Source organism: Capricornis sumatraensis, chromosome 2 (assembly GCF_032405125.1).
Source record: "Capricornis sumatraensis isolate serow.1 chromosome 2, serow.2, whole genome shotgun sequence".
Taxonomy (NCBI): domain Eukaryota; kingdom Metazoa; phylum Chordata; class Mammalia; order Artiodactyla; family Bovidae; genus Capricornis; species Capricornis sumatraensis.
This window is the reverse complement of record NC_091070.1, coordinates 204,575,347-204,594,255: the sequence shown is the minus strand read 5'-3', so window position 1 is coordinate 204,594,255 and position 18,909 is coordinate 204,575,347. Positions and strand designations below refer to the sequence as shown.

The following is an 18,909-nucleotide window of genomic DNA, read 5'->3' as shown; positions in this document are numbered from 1 at the left end:
ACTCTAAATGGATTAAAGACTAAATGTAAGACCAAAAACATAAATCTCCTAGGAAAGACTATATGTAGAACACTCATTGACATAAATCATAGCATTATTATATTGGGTCTGTTTCCTAAGGCAAAAACAAAAGTAAACAAACAAGACCTATCAACAAAACAAAAAGACGACCTACTAAATATGAGAAACATTTGCAAATAATGTGACCAATAAGGAGTTACTACCCCAAATATATAAACAAGCTCAAACAACTCAACATCAAAAAAACAAACAACCCAATTAAAAGAATGTGCAAAAGATCTGAACTGACACTTTTCCAGAAAAGATAAACAGATGAACAACAGGCACACGAAACAATGCTTAACAAGTAATCAATCATCAGAGTAACACAAATCAAAATCACAGTATCACTGCGTACCTGTAAATACGGCTATCATCAAAAAGTCTACAAACAAATGCTGGCAAGGATATGGTGAAAAAGGAACCCTAGTATACTGCTGGTGAGATTGTAAATTGGTACACCACTATAGAAAATAATATGAAAGTTCCTCAAAAAATAAAAAAGAACTACCATATGATCCAGCAATTCCACTCCTGGGTATATACCTGAAGAAAATGAAAATGCTAATTTGAAAAGATACATGCACCCCAACGTTCATAGCAGCATTATTTACAACAGTCAAAATATGAAAGCAACTTAAGTGTCCCTCAACAGGTGACTGGATAAAGAAATGAGATATATATATAAATGTGTGTGTATATGAAGGAATATTAGTCATAAAAAGAATGAAATTTTGCCATTTGCAGCAACATGGATGAACTCAGAGGGTATTATGCTTAGTGAAATAAGTCAAAGACAAAGATAAACATTCTATGTCATCACATATGCTGAATCTCAAAAACAAACAAAAATAAATTACGAAAGAGAAACAGACTCTTAGATATAGAGAACAAACTAGTGTTACCAGTGAGATGAATGAAGAAGGTAGGGGCAGGGTAAGGGTATGGGATTAAGAGATAGAAACTACCATGTATAAAATAAATAAGCAATAAGGATATACTGTATAGCACAGGGCAATATAGCCATTATTTTATAACTTTAAATGGAGTATAATCTATAAAAATATTGGATCACTATGTTATATACCTGAAACTAATATAATGTTGTATATCAACTTACTTAAAAATACTATTAAATAGCATTAAAGAAAAAAATTAGTATTCAGATCCAAAAGTAAATAAAGCCCATTATCTCATAATAAGATATGTATACTACTACTAAGTCACTTCAGTCGTGTCCTACTCTGTGCGACCCCATAGATGGCAGCCCACCAGGCTCCCCCGTCCCTGGGATTCTCCAGGCAAGAACACTGGAGTGGGTTGCCATTGCCTTCTCCAAAGATATGTATAGATGAAAAGAAATCTGATTGAGTGCTATGATCTTCAGCACAGCAGCAATATAGTGCAACTGTAAACAGCAGAAACTCTTAAGGCAGACTGAGTTCATAATTCTGGCCTTAGTACTTACTACTGTCCTTTGTACCCTTGGACAACTTAATATCTGTGTCTATCACTTTCATTATTTGGATTTACTATAAAAATTAATAATTTAATATACATAAAATTCTTAACTTCTACACATAAACTCAATTATATTTTTATTATGCTGTTATCTTAGTTCAGGTTGCTATAACAAAATACTATAAACTGGTGGCTTATCAAAACAGAAATTTATTTCTCATAGTTCTGGAGGCTGGAAGTCCAAGATCATGGTACTAGCATGGTGAGGTTCTCGTGAGAGCTCTTTTGCAGGTATCCTCATTGGTATTCTCACATGGCAGAAAAGAGCTAGCCAGCTCTCTGGCCTATTCTTATTACGATGCTGATCCCATTCATGAGGGCTTCACAGTCCTGATCCAATTACCTACCAAAGGCCTCACCTCCAAATACCATCACACTGGGATTAGGGTTTGAACATATGAATTTAGGGGAACACACGTAGTCCATGGCAGCTGTTAAGACTTCTATCCTTTCCCTTTACAGCTGAGGATTCTGAAGCTCAAAAATTCTAACAATCTGCCAAAAGTCACAAAAGATGTAAATAGTAAGGCCAGAAGGAAAACACAGGAATCCTAGTCATGGAGCCCATTCATCTTCACCATGCTAAACTTTATTAATAATTCTTTTTAGGTATTCATGTCTACTTCATGATGAATAAAGAAAACATGGTAAGATGATGAAAGAAAACAGAGAAAGGAAAATGAAAGGCACTTATTGATATCAAGGATTAAGAAAAGAAAAAAGTAATACCACAATGGACAAAAGAGAACAGAGGTTTATTCAAGTAAATGGAGGGAACAGGAAGACAGTCCAGACAATTGTGTTAAGAATACTAGGCTGGAGATAACAATCAGGCTTTACTTTTCCTTTAAGACATAAAGATACTGTTACGTGCATTTTTAAAAACTGCTTCTCTTACATTAAAAGCTCTTCTTTCTTCAAAAATGTGTGACATATATTAATATTTCACACAGAACTCTGATGTTTACACATGGACAAAGAAATAACATTTCAGAAGTTTAACAAGCTTTCAGGGATGTCAACATATTTACCATCTACATTTTAAAATTCTTTCAAGTTTCAACCTATAGGTCATGTTTAGTTTTTGACAAAAAGTTCTAAATGTTTAACAATCATACTCACTATTTGACTATCTTAGGTACTCCCTTAGATAAAACCCAATAACTACTTAAATACAAACTGTGTCCTAATAAAAATACTACCTGCTCCCCCAAAACCCTCTAAATAAAAAAGTACAGGCACAACAGTTTATCAGGGCACAAAATTATGCTTTGTAAAAATATTACCTTTCAGAGTATTTGTGAGAGCTTGTACTCTGTATTAAACAACATCTGTCTCCCTGATTAGACATACTCTGCTCACAGTTGTTCTCTTTCTTTAGGCTCCTCTCCTACAGTAGCAACCAACACATAGCTCAGGCAAAAATAAGTATCAGTATACTATACTACGGAGAAGGCAATGGCACCCCACTCCAGTACTCTTGCCTGGAAAATCCCATGGACGGAGGAGCCTGGAAGGCTGCAGTCCATGGGTTCGCTGAGGGTCAGACACAACTAAGCGACTTCATTTTCACTTTTCACTTTCATGCATTGGAGAAGGAAATGGCAACCCACTCCAGTGTTCTTGCCTGGAGAATCCCAGGGACGGGGGAGCCTGGTGGGCTGCCGTTTATGGGGTCGCACAGAGTCAGACACAACTGAAGTGACTTAACAGCAGCATACTATGCTAACTGAAAGGCTCTGGTACTGGATATTTTATGGAACTATATTACAAAGGCAAATTGTTGGATCTTTTAAATGCTTTAAATTTAAAAGATAAAAATATAAACAGAAAATAAATATAGAAAATACATGCTCAAATACACATGCAAAAACATATACTTAGTATATAAAATATAATTCTGTAATCAGAATACTATATTTTCGTAGACTTCCATTATAAAACTGACAATATGGTTGGTCTTCAGGAAAAAAAAAGTGCTCTTAGAAATAAAGAACTACTGCTCTAAGAATTATGAAACAAGGTAACAGAATAAAAGCCAGGCTTCATATCCAAACAGAATGCCCAGTTGTCAACCCAACTACCAATTCAAATTTCCAAAAATATTCAAGTTCCAGGAAATTCAGAAGGAGAGAGCAAATGGTAGAGAACACAATTCTTCAGCCTCAAAATAAAATCATCGGTGCTAATGCTCTGGGTTAAATGACATGGACTCTTCTCCCCTTCCTTCAAATTCTGGCAATAGATGCTAAACACTGTGTTCTCTACATTTTCACATAATTAAAGTCCGTATTATCCTCTAACAAAAAATAAACTTAAAAATAGAATACAAATTTTTAAAAGGATACAGAAAAAAAAGTCGCTTTTTTAAAAAAAAAAAAAAAAAGCTGGACAGCAATAACTGAAGGTCATTCCCTCTCAAGCCATTACGTACAGAGCGCATCGTCTCAGCCTTAAAACTCTATTACCAGAAGACTATACCATCAATATAAACCTTTTTAAATTTTGGTTTATAAAAAGCCAAAAAGGGTTCTGACCTGAGAGTTCACTTTTAATTTTGCAAAGCTTAGTAACTGGAGTACTTGAATTCCCTCTGCTGGCACCATAAATAAGCCTGACTAAATCCCATTGCTGCCCTACCTCATGGCTCATCCAATCCCAATTTAAGCCCAGCTTGAGGTCCTTACAGATTTGTGTACAAAATAATTATTACATAGTTGGAATCAGGAAAAGGCATTTTGAGGATAATCAGGAAAATTCAATATAATCAGACTGATTATCTGCAGTGAAAGGGAATGGTTTTGTTACATAAAACCAATCCTCAATGATGCAGAGAGGGAAGAGTAGCAAATTAAGAGCCCTGGATTTAACCTTCAGTTAGATAGCTGTGCCCTCATTACAAAACAAATAAACAAACAAAAACCCTTTTACCTGATGCTAAACTGCCCACCTCACTCAAGAGCTGTCAGGATCAAATAAGTCTTAAAGTGTTTTGAAAAAACAGAAAATGTCACCCAAGTAAAATATTACCTTCATTACAGTTATACTTAACGTAATACTGGAAATTACAGTATTATACAGAAATGAATTTTTAAGATCTATATTTCCAAAATAATAACCCCATCACACTAAACTAGTGATAAAGAGCTTTTTACCCGTTCTACAGATCGTGCTCTCTTCTTTGGCCGAGTAGGCAGCGCATCTTCCTTCGGATTGGTGTCTATTGCCCAATAGGACCCCTAAAGGTAAAGAAACAAACATTAACAGTATATTACAGCAATTCTGTAACATTAAAAATGGACTTTCACAATCCTGTGCTTCAAAAGAAAACATTCGGCAGATACAATGGGAGAGTAGAATGATAGGAAACAGTAATTTTCAACTGGGAAAAGTAAACGTTTACATAAGAAAAGAAGTCCGTCTATAACTAATCATTAACGATTAAAAAGATCACAATCTGAAGAAGCCAAGTCAAAGAAATATGTCACAGCCAAATAAAAACAAGAAAATGACCATCCAAAGACATTTAAAATGTACATATACTAAATCTTACTTGAACATATGTGATCATTACTACAGCACATGACATTCAAGGGTAAGAGAATGTTTCTTTTAATTTTCCCCCTTAATTTTACTTTTTAATTTGCTATTTTATGGTCTTTTCCCTTCCAGCTTCCTTGCTTTTCCCTGCAGTAATAACTTGCAATGCCTATAGAATTTTTAAAAATATTTATTTATTTATTTGGCTGCGTCACTATCTTTTCATTGCAGCGCACAGGCTCCGCTGCAGCACAAGGCCTCTCTAGTTGTGGCGTACAGGCTTAGCTGCCCCATGGCATGTGCGATCTTAGTTCCTGACAAGGGATCCAACCCACGTCCCATGCACTGGAAGGAGGATTCTCAACCACTGGACCACCAGGGAAGTCGCCAGAATCTTATGTGTAGTTTCTGGAACCTGGGACCTCAGGAAAACTAAACAAGTAAGTGAAACATTTCCTAAAACAACTTTCTTGATCACATTTTATACAATAAGTGTACCCTGGGAAGCAATGGTCTATACATGTATCTTTTATTGTTTATTCTAATTTTAACTATTCATTCTCTCTTACTTTTTGATACAAGTTCTCAGACCACTCTTTCAAAAATACATGTCGATGACCCACTGTATTCCAGCCCCTCAAATTTTGACTTCCTCGAAAAGTATCTGGAAAAGCAAATATTATATAGTTTCCACATATATGAACAAGGAGATCCAAGCTTAGAAAAATAAAAGTCTGTTCAACCAAGAATTTGAGAGCCAGGACTAGAATCAAGTTTAATCTTGGCCTCTATTATTTAATTAGTCTTCCCAAGTTGCTTTTCCAGGCAATGTTTGACAATGATAATCGAATGACAACATTCCAATCCCAAAGAAAGGCAATGCCAAAGAATGCTCAAACTACTGCTCAATTGCACTCATCTCACACGCTAGTGAAGTAATGCTCAAAATTCTCCAAGCCAGGCTTCAGCAATATGTGAACCATGAACTTCCAGATGTTCAAGCTGGTTTTAGCAAAGGCAGAGGAACCAGAGATCAAATTGCCAACATCCGCTGGATCATGGAAAAAGCAAGAGAGTTCCAGAACAACATCTATTTCTGCTTTATTGACTATGCCAAAGCCTTTGACTGTGTGGATCACAATAAACTGTGGAGAATTCTGAAAGAGATGGGAATACCAGACCACCTGACCTGCCTCTTGAGAAATCTGTATGCAGGTCAGGAAGCAACAGTTAGAACTGGACACGGAACAACAGACTGGTTCCAAATAGGAAAAGGAATATGTCAAGGTTGTATATTGTCACCCTGCTTATTTAACTTATATGCAGAGTACATCATGAGAAATGCTGGGCTGGAAGAAGCACAAGCTGGAATCAAGATTGCCAGGAGAAATATCAATAACCTTAGATATGCAGATGACATCACCCTTACAGCAAAAAGTGAAGAACTAAAGAGCCTCTTGATGAAAGTGAAACAGGAGAGTGAAAAAGTTGGCTTAAAGCTCAACATTCAGAAAACTAAGATCACAGCATCTGGTCCCATCACTTCATGGGAAATAGATGGCGAAACAGTGGAAACAGTGGTTGACTATTTTTCTGGGCTCCAAAATCACTGCAGATGGTGACTGCAGCCATGAAATTAAAAGACGCTTACTCCTTGGAAGGAAAGTTATGACCAACCTAGACAGAATATTCAAAAGCAGAGACGTTACTTTGTCAACAAAAGTCCATCTAGTCAAGGCTATGGTTTTTCCAGTAGTCATGTATGGAGGTGAGAGTTGGACTATAAAGAAAGCTGAGTCCCGAAGAATTGATACTTTTGATCTGTGGTGTGGAGAAGACTTTTGAGAGTCCCTTGGACTGCAAGGAGATAGAACCAGTCCATCCTGAAGGAGATCAGTCCTGGGTGTTCATTGGAAGGACTGATGCTGAAGCTGAAATTCCAATACTCTGGCCACCTAATGCGAAGAGCTGACTCATCTGAAAAGACCTTGATGCTGGAAAAGATTGAGGGTGGGAGGAGAAGGGGACGACAGAGGATGAGATGGTTGGATGGCATCACCGACTCAATGGACATGGGTTTGGGTGGGCTCCAGGATTTGGTGATGGACAGGGAGGCCTGGTGTGTTGCAGTTCATGGGGTCGCAAAGAGTCAGATACTGAGCGACTGAACTGAAACTGGAATTTGACAATGAGGGGAAGTGCAGCTTTCATCTATCAACTGTGGTGTCCCACATGAATTATCTGCATATATCTTCTTAAATACACCATGTTCCTTCATGCATCTGTGCCTGTCCTACACGCTGATCTCCTTGCCTATAACAGCTACCTTACCACTGACAAACTCATAGTCCACCTTCAAATGTTAGCTCAGATGTTATCTAAAGGAATCCTTCTCTGATCCTTTTACAATACTCAAGAATTCATCTCTCTCTCTACAAGATCTCTCTATAGTATTTATGGGGCTTCCCAAGTGGCACCAGTGGTAAAGAACTACCTACCAATTCAGGAGACATAAGAGACTCAGGTTCGATCCCTGGGTTGGGAAGATCCCCTGGAGGAGGGCATGGCAACCCACTCCAGTATTGCTGCCTGAAGAATCCCATGGACAAAGGAGTTTGGCAGGCTCCAGTTCCTAGGGTCACAGAGTCACATACAACTGAAGTGACTTAGAGCACACTCACATATGTACATACAGCACATCCTTTTTAGGCTAAAAATTCCTTAAAGTATAGAAACTCATTTCTATATCAACAGTGCCAGATACCACATCAGACACAGAGCAAATACTCAATAAACATGGGTTAGAATGGGGGTAAAGAGAAGATAATGCACACTGTGCCAAGTACAGGGTATAACATCAGGCTTCCCCAGGCCCTAATCTAGGCAGTGTATCTCACTTCACATACATCCATACTGTGGCATTGCTACACAGCCATACTGTGGCATTCTTCCACATTATCTTTTCTAAGTGGTCACTGCATTTCAGCTAATAAGCCTACTAGACCTGACGTAAACTTGCCAAGAACCATGTAAAATGTAAAATACAGAAATTAAGCACTAAAAATTAAAACAACAATTTCATAACTATGGTTCAGGCTGCTGCTGCTGCTGCTAAGTCACTTCAGTTGTGTCTGACTCTGTGCGACCCCATAGATGGCAGCCCACCAGGCTCCCCCGTCCCTGGGATTCTCCAGGCAAGAACACTGGAGTGGGTTGCCATTTCCTTCTCCAATGCATCAAAGTGAAAAGTCAAAGTGAAGTCGCTCAGTCATGTCTGACTCTTAGCGACCCCAGGCTCCTCCATCCACATTATCCATCCACATTATGGGATTCTCCAGGCAAGAATACTGGAGTGGGGTGCCACTGCCTTCTCCAGTGGTTCAGGCTGGCAGTTCTCAAAATAAGCAAAGTAAGAAAAAGTTCTACACCCAGCTGTTACTAAAGTTGAAAGTGAAGCAGAAAGAAAAATACTCAAATTCAATGGACTACAGTTTAAATCACTGTTCATGGAAATGATAAATTTCAGTGTTTAGTTTGTTTTGTATGAGTATGTATATTTGTATTAATCTGAGAAACCACTTACTGTCCAAACATTACATTGATTTGTTATTAAACATTTTAATAAAACTACAAAAACAAATATGTATCTGTCCTTCCACACAAAATATGACTGGCTGTAATTTATCACAAATAGATCAGCAAAAGAGAAAACAACTTGTTCATAAGCCTAACCCTATCCACTATGTATTTATCAGGTTGGTGCAAATGTAATTGCGGTTTTGCACTGATGAACTTTGCCATTTGATATTGGAATACATTCTTAAACAAATGTGGTTATGTTATACATCATATTAACGTGCATTTCTCTTTATATTTTTTACCAATGATTTATTACTTGCTATTTATTTTACATTTATTTTAGACTACAGAAATGATGCTAGACAAAAAGCAAATTCAAGTGATTTTTTTATCCAAGTTCAAAATGGGTCATAAAGCAGCAGAGACAACTCTCAACATCAACAATGCAGTTGGCCCAAGAACTGCTAACATATAGTGCAGTGGTGGTTCAAGAAGTCTTGCAAAGGAGACAAGAGCCTTGAAGAGGAGGAGCACAGTGGCTGGCCACTGGAGTTGACAATGACCAACTGCAAGCCTAGACAGCATATTAAAAAGCAGAGACATTACTTTGCCAACAAAGGTCCGTCTAGTTAAGGCTATGGATTTTCCAGTAGTCATGTATGGATGTGAGAGTTGGACTATAAAGAAAGCTGACCACCAAAGAATTGATGGTTTTGAACTGTGGTGTTGGAGAAGACTCTTCAGAGTCCCTGGGACTGCAAGGAGATCCAACCAGTCCATTCTAAAGGAGATCAGTCCTGGGTGTTCATTGGAGGGACTGATGTTGAAGCTGAAACTCCAATACTTTGGCCACCTAATGTGACGAGCTGACACTTTTGAAAAGCCCTGATGCTGGGAAAGATTGAGGGCAGGAGGAGAAGGGGACGACAGAGGATGAGATGGTTGGATGGCATCACCGACACAATGGACATGGGTTTGGGTGGACTCCAGGAGTTGGTGATGGGCAGGGAGGCCTGGCGTGCTGCAGTTCATGGGATTGCAAAGAGTCGGACACGACTGAGCGACTGAACTGAACTGCAAGCCATCATCGAAGCTGATCCTCTTACAACTACTCAATGTCGACCATTCTACATTTGAAGCAAACTGGTAAGGAGAAAAGGTTCAGTAAGTGGGTGTCTATGAGCTGACTGCAAATCAGAAAAACCAGGTTTGAAGTGTCATCTTTTCTTATTCTACAAAACAACAATGAACCACTTCTGAAATGGATCGTGGCACGCAGCAAAAAGCGGATTCCATCTGACAACCAGCAATGGCCAACCCAAGAAGCAGCTCCAAAGCACTTCCCAAAGCCAAACCTGTACCAAAAACGTCATGGTCGCTGTTTGGTGGTCTGCTGCCTGTCTGACCACTACAGCCTTCTGAATCTTGGCAAAACCATTACATCTGAGAAGCATGCCCAGCAAACTGATGAGATGCACCAAAAACTGCAACACCTGCAGCCAGCACTGGTCAACAGAATGGGCCCAATTCTTCTCCATGATAATGCCCAAAAGCATGTTGCACAACCAACGCTTCAAAAGTTGAACTGGGCTGCGAAGTTTTGTTTTGCTTCATCCACCATACTCACCCGACCTCTTGCCAACTGACTACCACTTCTTCAAGCAGCTCAACAACTTTTTGTAGGGAAAACATTTTCACAACCAAAAGGAAGCAGAAAATGCTTTCCAAGAATTCCGTTGAATTCTGAAACATGGATTTTTACACTATAGGAATAAACAAACTTATTTCTCATTGGCAAAATGTACTGATTGTAATGGTTCCTATTTTGACTAACAAAGATGTGTTTGAGCCCAGTTATAATGATTTAAAAAATCATGGTCTGAAACTTCAATTACTTTTTCAAAACTTAAGACAAAACCCTGAATGCCCATATATCCAGAAAAAGTCTGAAAAGATACATGCACCCCAAATTTCATAGGAGCACTATTCACAATAGCCAAGACAGGGAAACAACCTTAATGCCCACTGACAGGTGAATGGATAAAGAGGATGTGGTGTATATGTACAACAGAATATTACTCAGCCACACAAAAAGAGAGTGAAATAATGCCATTTGCAGCTACAGAGATGGACCTACAGATTATCATTCTAAATGAAGTCAGAAAGAGAAAAACACCGTATGATATCAATTATATGTGAAATCTAAAATATGACACAAATGAACTTATGTACAAAACAGAAACAGACTCACTGACATAGAGAACCGATTCGTGGTTGCCAAAGGGGCGAAGGGGAAAGGAAGAGTTAGACTGGAAATTTGGGACTAGTAGATGCAAGCTATGACATATAGAGAATGGGGGCTTCCCAGGTGGGTTAGCAATAACAGCCAGCCAATGCAGGAGATGTAAGAGACATGGGTTTGAACCCTGGGTCAGGAAGATCTCCTAGAGGAGGGCTTGGCAACCCACTCCAATAATCTAGCCTGGAGAATCCCACAGACAGAGGAGCCTGGTGGGCTACAGTCCATGGGGTCACAAACAGTGGAACACAACTGAAGCAACTTTGCACATATACAGAATGGGTAAACAACAAGCTTCTACTGGATAACACAGGGAATCATATTCAATATTCTGTAATAAACCATAATGAAAAAATTCATGCATAACTGAATCACTTTACTGTGCACCAGAAACTAACACAATCTACAATCTTATAAATCATCTATGCTTTATAAAACCAAAACAAACAAAAAATCCTGAATGCTCAAATGCAAAAACAACTGAAATGATTCACAAAAGAAGTTGCAAAATCTTCTACCCAGTGGCTCTTGCTAACCTATTATCTGAGTTTCATCTATGAAATCACCAGTTTGAATTGAAGGACTGAAAATTCCCCTTTGCAAATCAAAACTGCAAGACACCATCTGACACACATTAGGATACCTATCATCAAAAAACAATATAATGTGTTGGTGGTGATGGGGAGAAACTGGAACCTTTGTGCACAGCTAGTGGAAATGTAAAGTGGTACACCTACTGTGGAAAATGGTTTGGCAACTGCTCAAAAAATTAAACAAAATTACCATATTATCAATCAATTTCACTTCAAGGTGCTATATATACCCAAAAGAATCAAAAGCAGGGACTTGAACAGATATCTGTACCATCATGTTCATAGCAAGCTATTCCCAATAGTTAAAACGTGAAAGCAACACAAGTGTCAATGGATAAACATAAATAAGGTATATACATGCAAAGGAACATTATTCACTCTTTAATAAATTCTGACATATGCATGCTATAAGTAAACCTTGAAGACATGCTAAGTGAAATAAATCAGTCAAAAAAAGGAAAATACTGTGTGATTCTACAAACAGGAGGTACCTAGAGAAGTCCATGTCACAGAAACAGAAAGTGGTGGTGGTTGCCAGGAGTTGGGGGAGGGAAGACATGGAACTATGTTTAACGCGTACAGAGATCAGCTTGGGAAGATGACTAACTTCTGGAGATGGATGATGGTGATGGTACAATATTAAGGACTTAATGCCACTTAATGCCACTTTAACTACAATGGTAGTTATATTGTATATTATTGTATATTGTATATTATATATAACCTTTGTTATATTTTACCCTACACACACAAAAATCCCTTTCAGCTACCTTTAAAAAGCAACTACCTTTTTTCTTCCTTATTAAACAATATTTCTCACAAAAAATAAACTGCTTAAATATTGCCAATCAACACACATTCTATCAAATTTCTTCCCACAGCAGGGCCTACTTCTACAGGTTTAAGTAGAGCAAGTAAAATAAGAACTTTTAGTTTCCTGGTTTTATTTTTTAAATCAAGTTTACTGAAGTATATTTTTAAAAAAATAAAGTGCACCTATTTTAAGTATACAGCTAAAGAAGTTTTGACACATGTATATACATGCACACAATACCAAAATAAAGAACATTTTCATCACCCTAAAAAGCTCCTCTACGTGGCTCAACAAGCAATCCCTCTTCCTATGTTCCCACACCTCCATCCCATACAGCTACTCATCTGCTTCCTATTATTATAGGTTTACATTTTCCAAAATTTCACATGAACTCAAATTGTCACACTATTTTCTACTACTATTAGCAATATATGAGTTGAACTGCTCCATGTCTTTGACAACACTTGGTATTTAAGTCTTACCAATTACAACCATCTAGGGGATGTGCAGTTTTCCCTCAGTGATTTTTATGTGCACTGCCATCATGAATAACGTTGACAGGCATCTCTGCATGTGATTACTGGCATCCAGGTATCATCCTTTGCAAAGCAGTCATTCATAAATGTGACCATATGGTTTATTTAGGTTATATAAGACTTTTGATTATTTTTAAGAATTTTTTATACTTTTTAAATAACAAGTCTTTTGTCTGAGATAGATATACTGTTTACTTTCTGTGGAAGTGTGAGGTTAAGGATCAATATAAATTTTTCTTCCACCAAGATATAAACAGTTCTTGAAAAAGACTATGTCCTTTCCCCAGTGATTTACACTGGCATCTCTACCAAAAATCAGTTGGATATACATGTAAGTCTACCTCTGAACTCTACTCTGTTCCATTGATCTACACATCTACCCCTGTGCTAATACCATTTTGTCTTGATTACTATAGCTATATAGAAAGTCTTGAAATCAAGCACTATAGTCCTACAATCTTCCGCCCCCCAAAATTGTTTTGCCAATTCTAGGTCCTTTGTATTTCCATATGACTAAGAGAATCAGTCTGTCCATTTCTAAAAAAGAAGCTGCTATGATTTTTATTGGGATTGCATTAACTCTATAAACCAATTTGGGGAAGACGGACATCTACAAGTCCTTTGTTCCACAAACATGCTATATTGTTCCATTTACTTTGGTGTTGCTTTATTTCTCTCGAGTGTTTTACAATTTTCAATAAATAGGCTGCATATATTTTATTAAAATGTATCCCTAAAGTATTTCACTATTTTGGATGCTACTGTAAATTGAACTGCTTTTCTTTTAAACTTCATTTTCCAACCATTAATTGATAGCATTTTAGTTTAATTTTTATTAAACTAAAAAAACTGTACTGACTTGTATCTTATGACTTGCGAAACTCACTTATTAGTTCCATAGACTCTTTAGGATTTTCTACATATGCAATAAAGTCACTTGCATACATAAGAAATATTCTTTTTCAACCTGGATGTCTTTTATTTTTTTCTTTGCCTTACTCCATTGACTTGAACTTTTAACAGAACAATGGTAACAGTGAATACAAGCATTTTTATTTCTCAATCTCAGAGGAAAAGCATTCAGTGTCTCACTATGAAATATGATATAAACTGTAGGTTTTTTATAGATGTCTTTAGATAAAGGAAATTCCTTTATATACCTAGCTTCCCCTTGAGATATGATTTTTCAGTTTTCTTCTACTCACACAGTGAGTTAAATCAATTGGTTTTTAAATTTCAACCTGCAATGCATTCTTGGGACAAATCCTTCCTGCTCATGATGTATTTTCCCTTTTATATATCAATGAATTTAATTTGCTAATATTGTGTTAAAGATTACTGGGTCTAAGTTCACAAAGATACTGGCCTATGGATCTGTTACTTCTTTGCCATCATGGTGATGCTGACGAGATGAACTGTTTCTTCATTCCTGTGTTTTCTGGTAAGAATTTGTGTAAGACTGGCATTGTTGCTTCTTGTTTCATTGCTTTTTGTTTATTTTCTATCTTATTTATTTACCTTTATTATTTCTTTTCTTCTACTTACTTTGGATTCAACTTGTTCTTATTTGTTAACTTCTTAAGAAATATGCTCAAAGTAATGGGTTTTGGACCCTTCTGATTTTTCAAATAAAAATATTTAAATTTTTATATTTTCTGCTCCCATCACTCAGTTCAAATATTTTCTAATATTCTTATGATTTATTTAACCCAGAGATACATTAGAACTACATTAATTTCTAAATGTTTGGAACTTCCTAAGTATCTTTGTTTTTTTCTTCCTAATCTAATTCCTCTAGTCAAAAAATATACACCTCGAAGATTTCATCATTTAGAAGAGATTAATGTCAATTTAACAGTTCACACAACATCGCTAATCATCAGGGAAATGTTGACAGGATACCACCTCATACCCAGAATGGCTATCGTCAAAAAGACCACAGATAACAAATGTTGAAAGAATGTGAAAAAAAGGGAACTCCTGTACATTGCTGGTGGGACTGTAAACTGGTGGCGTCACTGTGGAAAGCGGTATGGAGGTTCCCCCAAAAAACTAAAAATAGAACTACCATGTGATCCAGCAATTCCATTGCTGGGTATACGTGTAAAATAAATAAGCTACAAGGCTATATTGTACAGCATAGGGAATATAGTCAATATTTTATAACAACTATAAATATGACCTTAAAAATTGTGAATCACTATTATTTATGTGATACACTTGAAACTTACATTAATACACTACATCAACTACACCATAATTTAAAAATTGTGGATTTGTTGATTTCTCTTTTTAGTTCTGATAATTTTTGTTTGATTTCTTAAAGCTCTATTTTTGGGCACATACATTTATAATTCTCAGATGTTCCTGATCAGTTGATCTTTTCTTCTGGTATATCCAATATTTTGTTAAGGCCATTCAGTAAATTACTCATTTAGTTATTGTATTTTCAGCTCTACAATTTTTCTTTGGTTCTTTTTCTAGTTTCCATCTCTATTCAAATTCCCTCTCTCTTCACTCATTAATTATCAGAGTATGTTTTAATTCTTTCAACATATTTATAATGGCTGTTTTGAAATCTGTGTCTGCTAAATCCATACTTGTTTCACCTGATTCAGGAGCTGAGACAACTTCAACTCTTATCAAAGTCACACTGACATCAGTCTCTTTCACTTCCTTCACTGAGTGCTAAGCAAGCTCCCTATAAAATTTTCTCTAAGTAATACACCATGTTAAATTCCAACAAAACTACTATAAGCGTACCTCAGCAGTATTGCAGGTTCAGTTGCAGACCACTGCAATTTAAAACAAATATCACAATAAAGCAAATCATGAATTTTTTAGTTTCACAGTACATATAAACGTTATGATTAAACTATACTGTAGTCTATTAAGTATGCAACAGCATTATGTCTAAAATAAACAATGTACAACCTTAACTAAAAAATACTTTATTGCTAAAAAATACTAACCATCAATACTGAGCCATCAGGTAGTCATAATCTTTTTGCTGGCAGAGGGAAAGTCTTGCCTCTATGCTGATGGCTGCTGACTATTCAACGTAAGTAGGTGCTAAAAGTTGAGGTAGCTGTGTGGCAATAAGACAACCATGAAGTCTGCCATATCAACTGACTCTTCCTTTCATGAACTATTTCTCTGTAGCATGTAATGCTATTTGATAGGATTTTACACACAGAATTTCCTTTACAATTAGAATCAATCTTCTCAAACCCTGCTGCTGCTTTCTCTGCCAAGTTTATGTAATTTGCTAGATTCCTCTGCTGTTGTTTCAACAATCTTCACCTCCACCAGCAGTAGATTCCATCTCAAGGAGCCATTTTCTTTGCTCCTCCCTGAGAAGCAATTCCTCAACCATTTAAGTTTTGTCAAAAGTTTGCAGTTCAGGCTCCGCTTCTGATTCTAGTTCTCTATTTCCACTTCACATCTGCAGTTACTTCTCCACTGAAGTCTAGAACGCCTCACAGCCATCCATGACGGTTAGAATTAACCTCTTTCAAAATTCTGGTAATGTTGATATTTTGACCTCTTCCAATGAATTCGTGTTTCTAACACCATACAGAATGCTGGGCTCTTTCCAGAACACTTCCAATTTCCTTTGCCCAGATCTATCAGAGGAATCACTATGGCAGCTAGATGCTTACAAAACACACTTCTTTCTCAACAGTGGGTTTAACATACTGAGTAAATCATGTTGTCAGATGTACTGTGGTGGTCAAAATGATAAATGAGCACTGGCTTCAACTTAAAGTCACCAGCTACATTAGCCCCTAACAAGAGAGTCAGTCTGTCCTTTGAAGCTTTGCAGCCAGGCACTGACTTCTCTTTAGCTACAGAAGTCCTACATGGCATCATCTTCCAGTAGAAGGAAGATGTCACACATTTTCAGTGTCAACACTGAAAATCTGTTGTTTAGTGTTGCTATCACAAAGAATTATCTTAGCTAGACTGTCTGGATAACTTGCTGCAGCTTCTACATCAGTATTTGCTGCTTCACCTTGCACTCTCATGTTATGGAGACAGCTTCATTCCTTAAACCTCATGAACCAATCTCTGCTAGCTTCAAACTTTTCTTCTGCAGCCTCCCTATAGCTCTCAGCCTTCATATAATTCAAGAGACTTAGGGCCTTGCTCTGGATTAGGCTTTGGCTTAGGGGAATGTTGTAGCTAGTTTGATCTTCTATCCATACACTAAAACTTTTTCCATATCAATATTAACACTACTTTGCTTTCTTATCATTTATTTGTGTGTTCAGTGAAGGAGGACTAATTTCCTTCAGGAACTTTTCCTTTGCACTCACAACTTGGTTAAATGTTTGGCACAAGAGCTTTCATTCTATCTCAGCTTTTGACATGCTTTCTTCACTAAGTTTAATCATTTTTCTTTCAATGTGAAATTTTTAAAAAATTTTATTTATTTTTGGGCTACGCTGGCTCAGGATTTTCTCTAGCTGCAGCAAGTGGGGGCTACGCTCTAGTTGCCGTGCACGGGCTTCTCACTGCAGTGGCTTCTCTTAGAGCTGGCCACAGGCTCTAGGGTGCACAGGCTTCAGTGCTTGTAGCACGAGGGCTCAGCAGCTGCAGTTCCCAGGCTCAGTAGTTGTGGTACAAAGGTCTTAGCTGCTCCGAGGCATGTGGGATCTTCCTGGACCAGGGATTGAACCCATGTCTTCTGCACTGGCAGGAGGATTCTTTATCACTGAGCCACCAGGGAAGCCTTAAGCTTAACCAGTTTTAGTTTTTGATTTAAAGTGAAAGACATGCAACTCTTCCCTTCACTTGAATACTTGGGAGCCACTGCAGAGTTATCAGTTGGCCTAATTTCAATATTGGCATCTCAGGGAATAGGGGTGCTCAAGGAGAAGAAGAGAAATGAAAATTGGAGGAAACTGCAATAAGTTTAACAGAATACAAACAACATTTATCAATTAAGTTTGTGGTCTTATGTGAATGTGATTCATAGTACCCCAAAACAATCACAATAGTAACATCAAAGATCACCAATCACAAATTACCATCACAAATAAAGTAATAAAAATAAATTTGAAATACTGCAACAATTACCAAAATGTGACACAGAGACATGAAGTGAACATATGCTGTTGGAAAAATGGTGCTAAATAAACCTGCTTGATACAGGGTTGACACAAACATCAATTTCTTTAAAATGCAATATCTGCAAAGCACAATAAAACGAGGTATACTTATACAAAATTTAGAAGGTTATGTGATATCCAGAAGAGAAGATCTATCAACCCACAAACCTGAATTCAAATCCCAGATCTGGTTCAATAATCTTGGACTAATTAACAAACCTTTGATTCTCTTTTTTCATTTCTCTTTCATAGAGTTATCATGACAATCAGCCCTAAGTATACACCAGGAAACCTAGTGTCTACAAATGAACCATAACAAGTGAATTTTGGTGCACAAACATCTTAAAAGATGAAAAATATTGTAACATGACTTTCTAAGGGCAAAATGGGAAGATTCACATTCTAGTCACAAAGTGCTGCATGATGAAGTCCTTCTCGTTGAAGGATAAAATGGGTGAGAATAGCATATATGTTTTTGTCCTTAAAAATACTGGATTGGCCAAAATGTTCATTCAGGAATGTATTGGAAAACCCAAAGGAACTTCTTAGCCAACGCAATATATCACTAACTCAGTATTTCTTGGGTTTGGGAAAACTAATCTATAATATTATCAACTCAATTTCACCATCATAATTAGAGTGCTGCTATCTGTCTTTGTATTCATCTTCTGACTTTACTGATAATAGTAAAAAATTTTCCTGTGTCAATTTTCATCTGTCAGTATGAGCAGAAAAAAAAATACCTCAACTCGCAACTATGTTCAATGAAAACGGAAAGAAAAAAAACGACTAGACTTAAATGGCATCTACAGACTTTTACTGTATCTTTTTGGAAGATGCAATACTTTGGCCA

The 18,909-nt window shown here is 37.1% G+C and overlaps 1 protein-coding gene across 2 annotated transcripts in view; it reads right to left on the bottom strand.

Annotated features, from left to right (window-relative positions):
- Positions 1–18,909, bottom strand: part of FOXJ3 (forkhead box J3) — a 145,723-nt gene that overhangs the window by 42,910 nt on the left and 83,904 nt on the right. For both annotated transcript variants that reach the window (XM_068963909.1, XM_068963910.1), the window contains exon 5: positions 4,737–4,820. In XM_068963909.1, the coding sequence (XP_068820010.1) occupies positions 4,737–4,820 (84 nt within the window). The remainder of the gene's footprint in view (positions 1–4,736; positions 4,821–18,909) is intronic.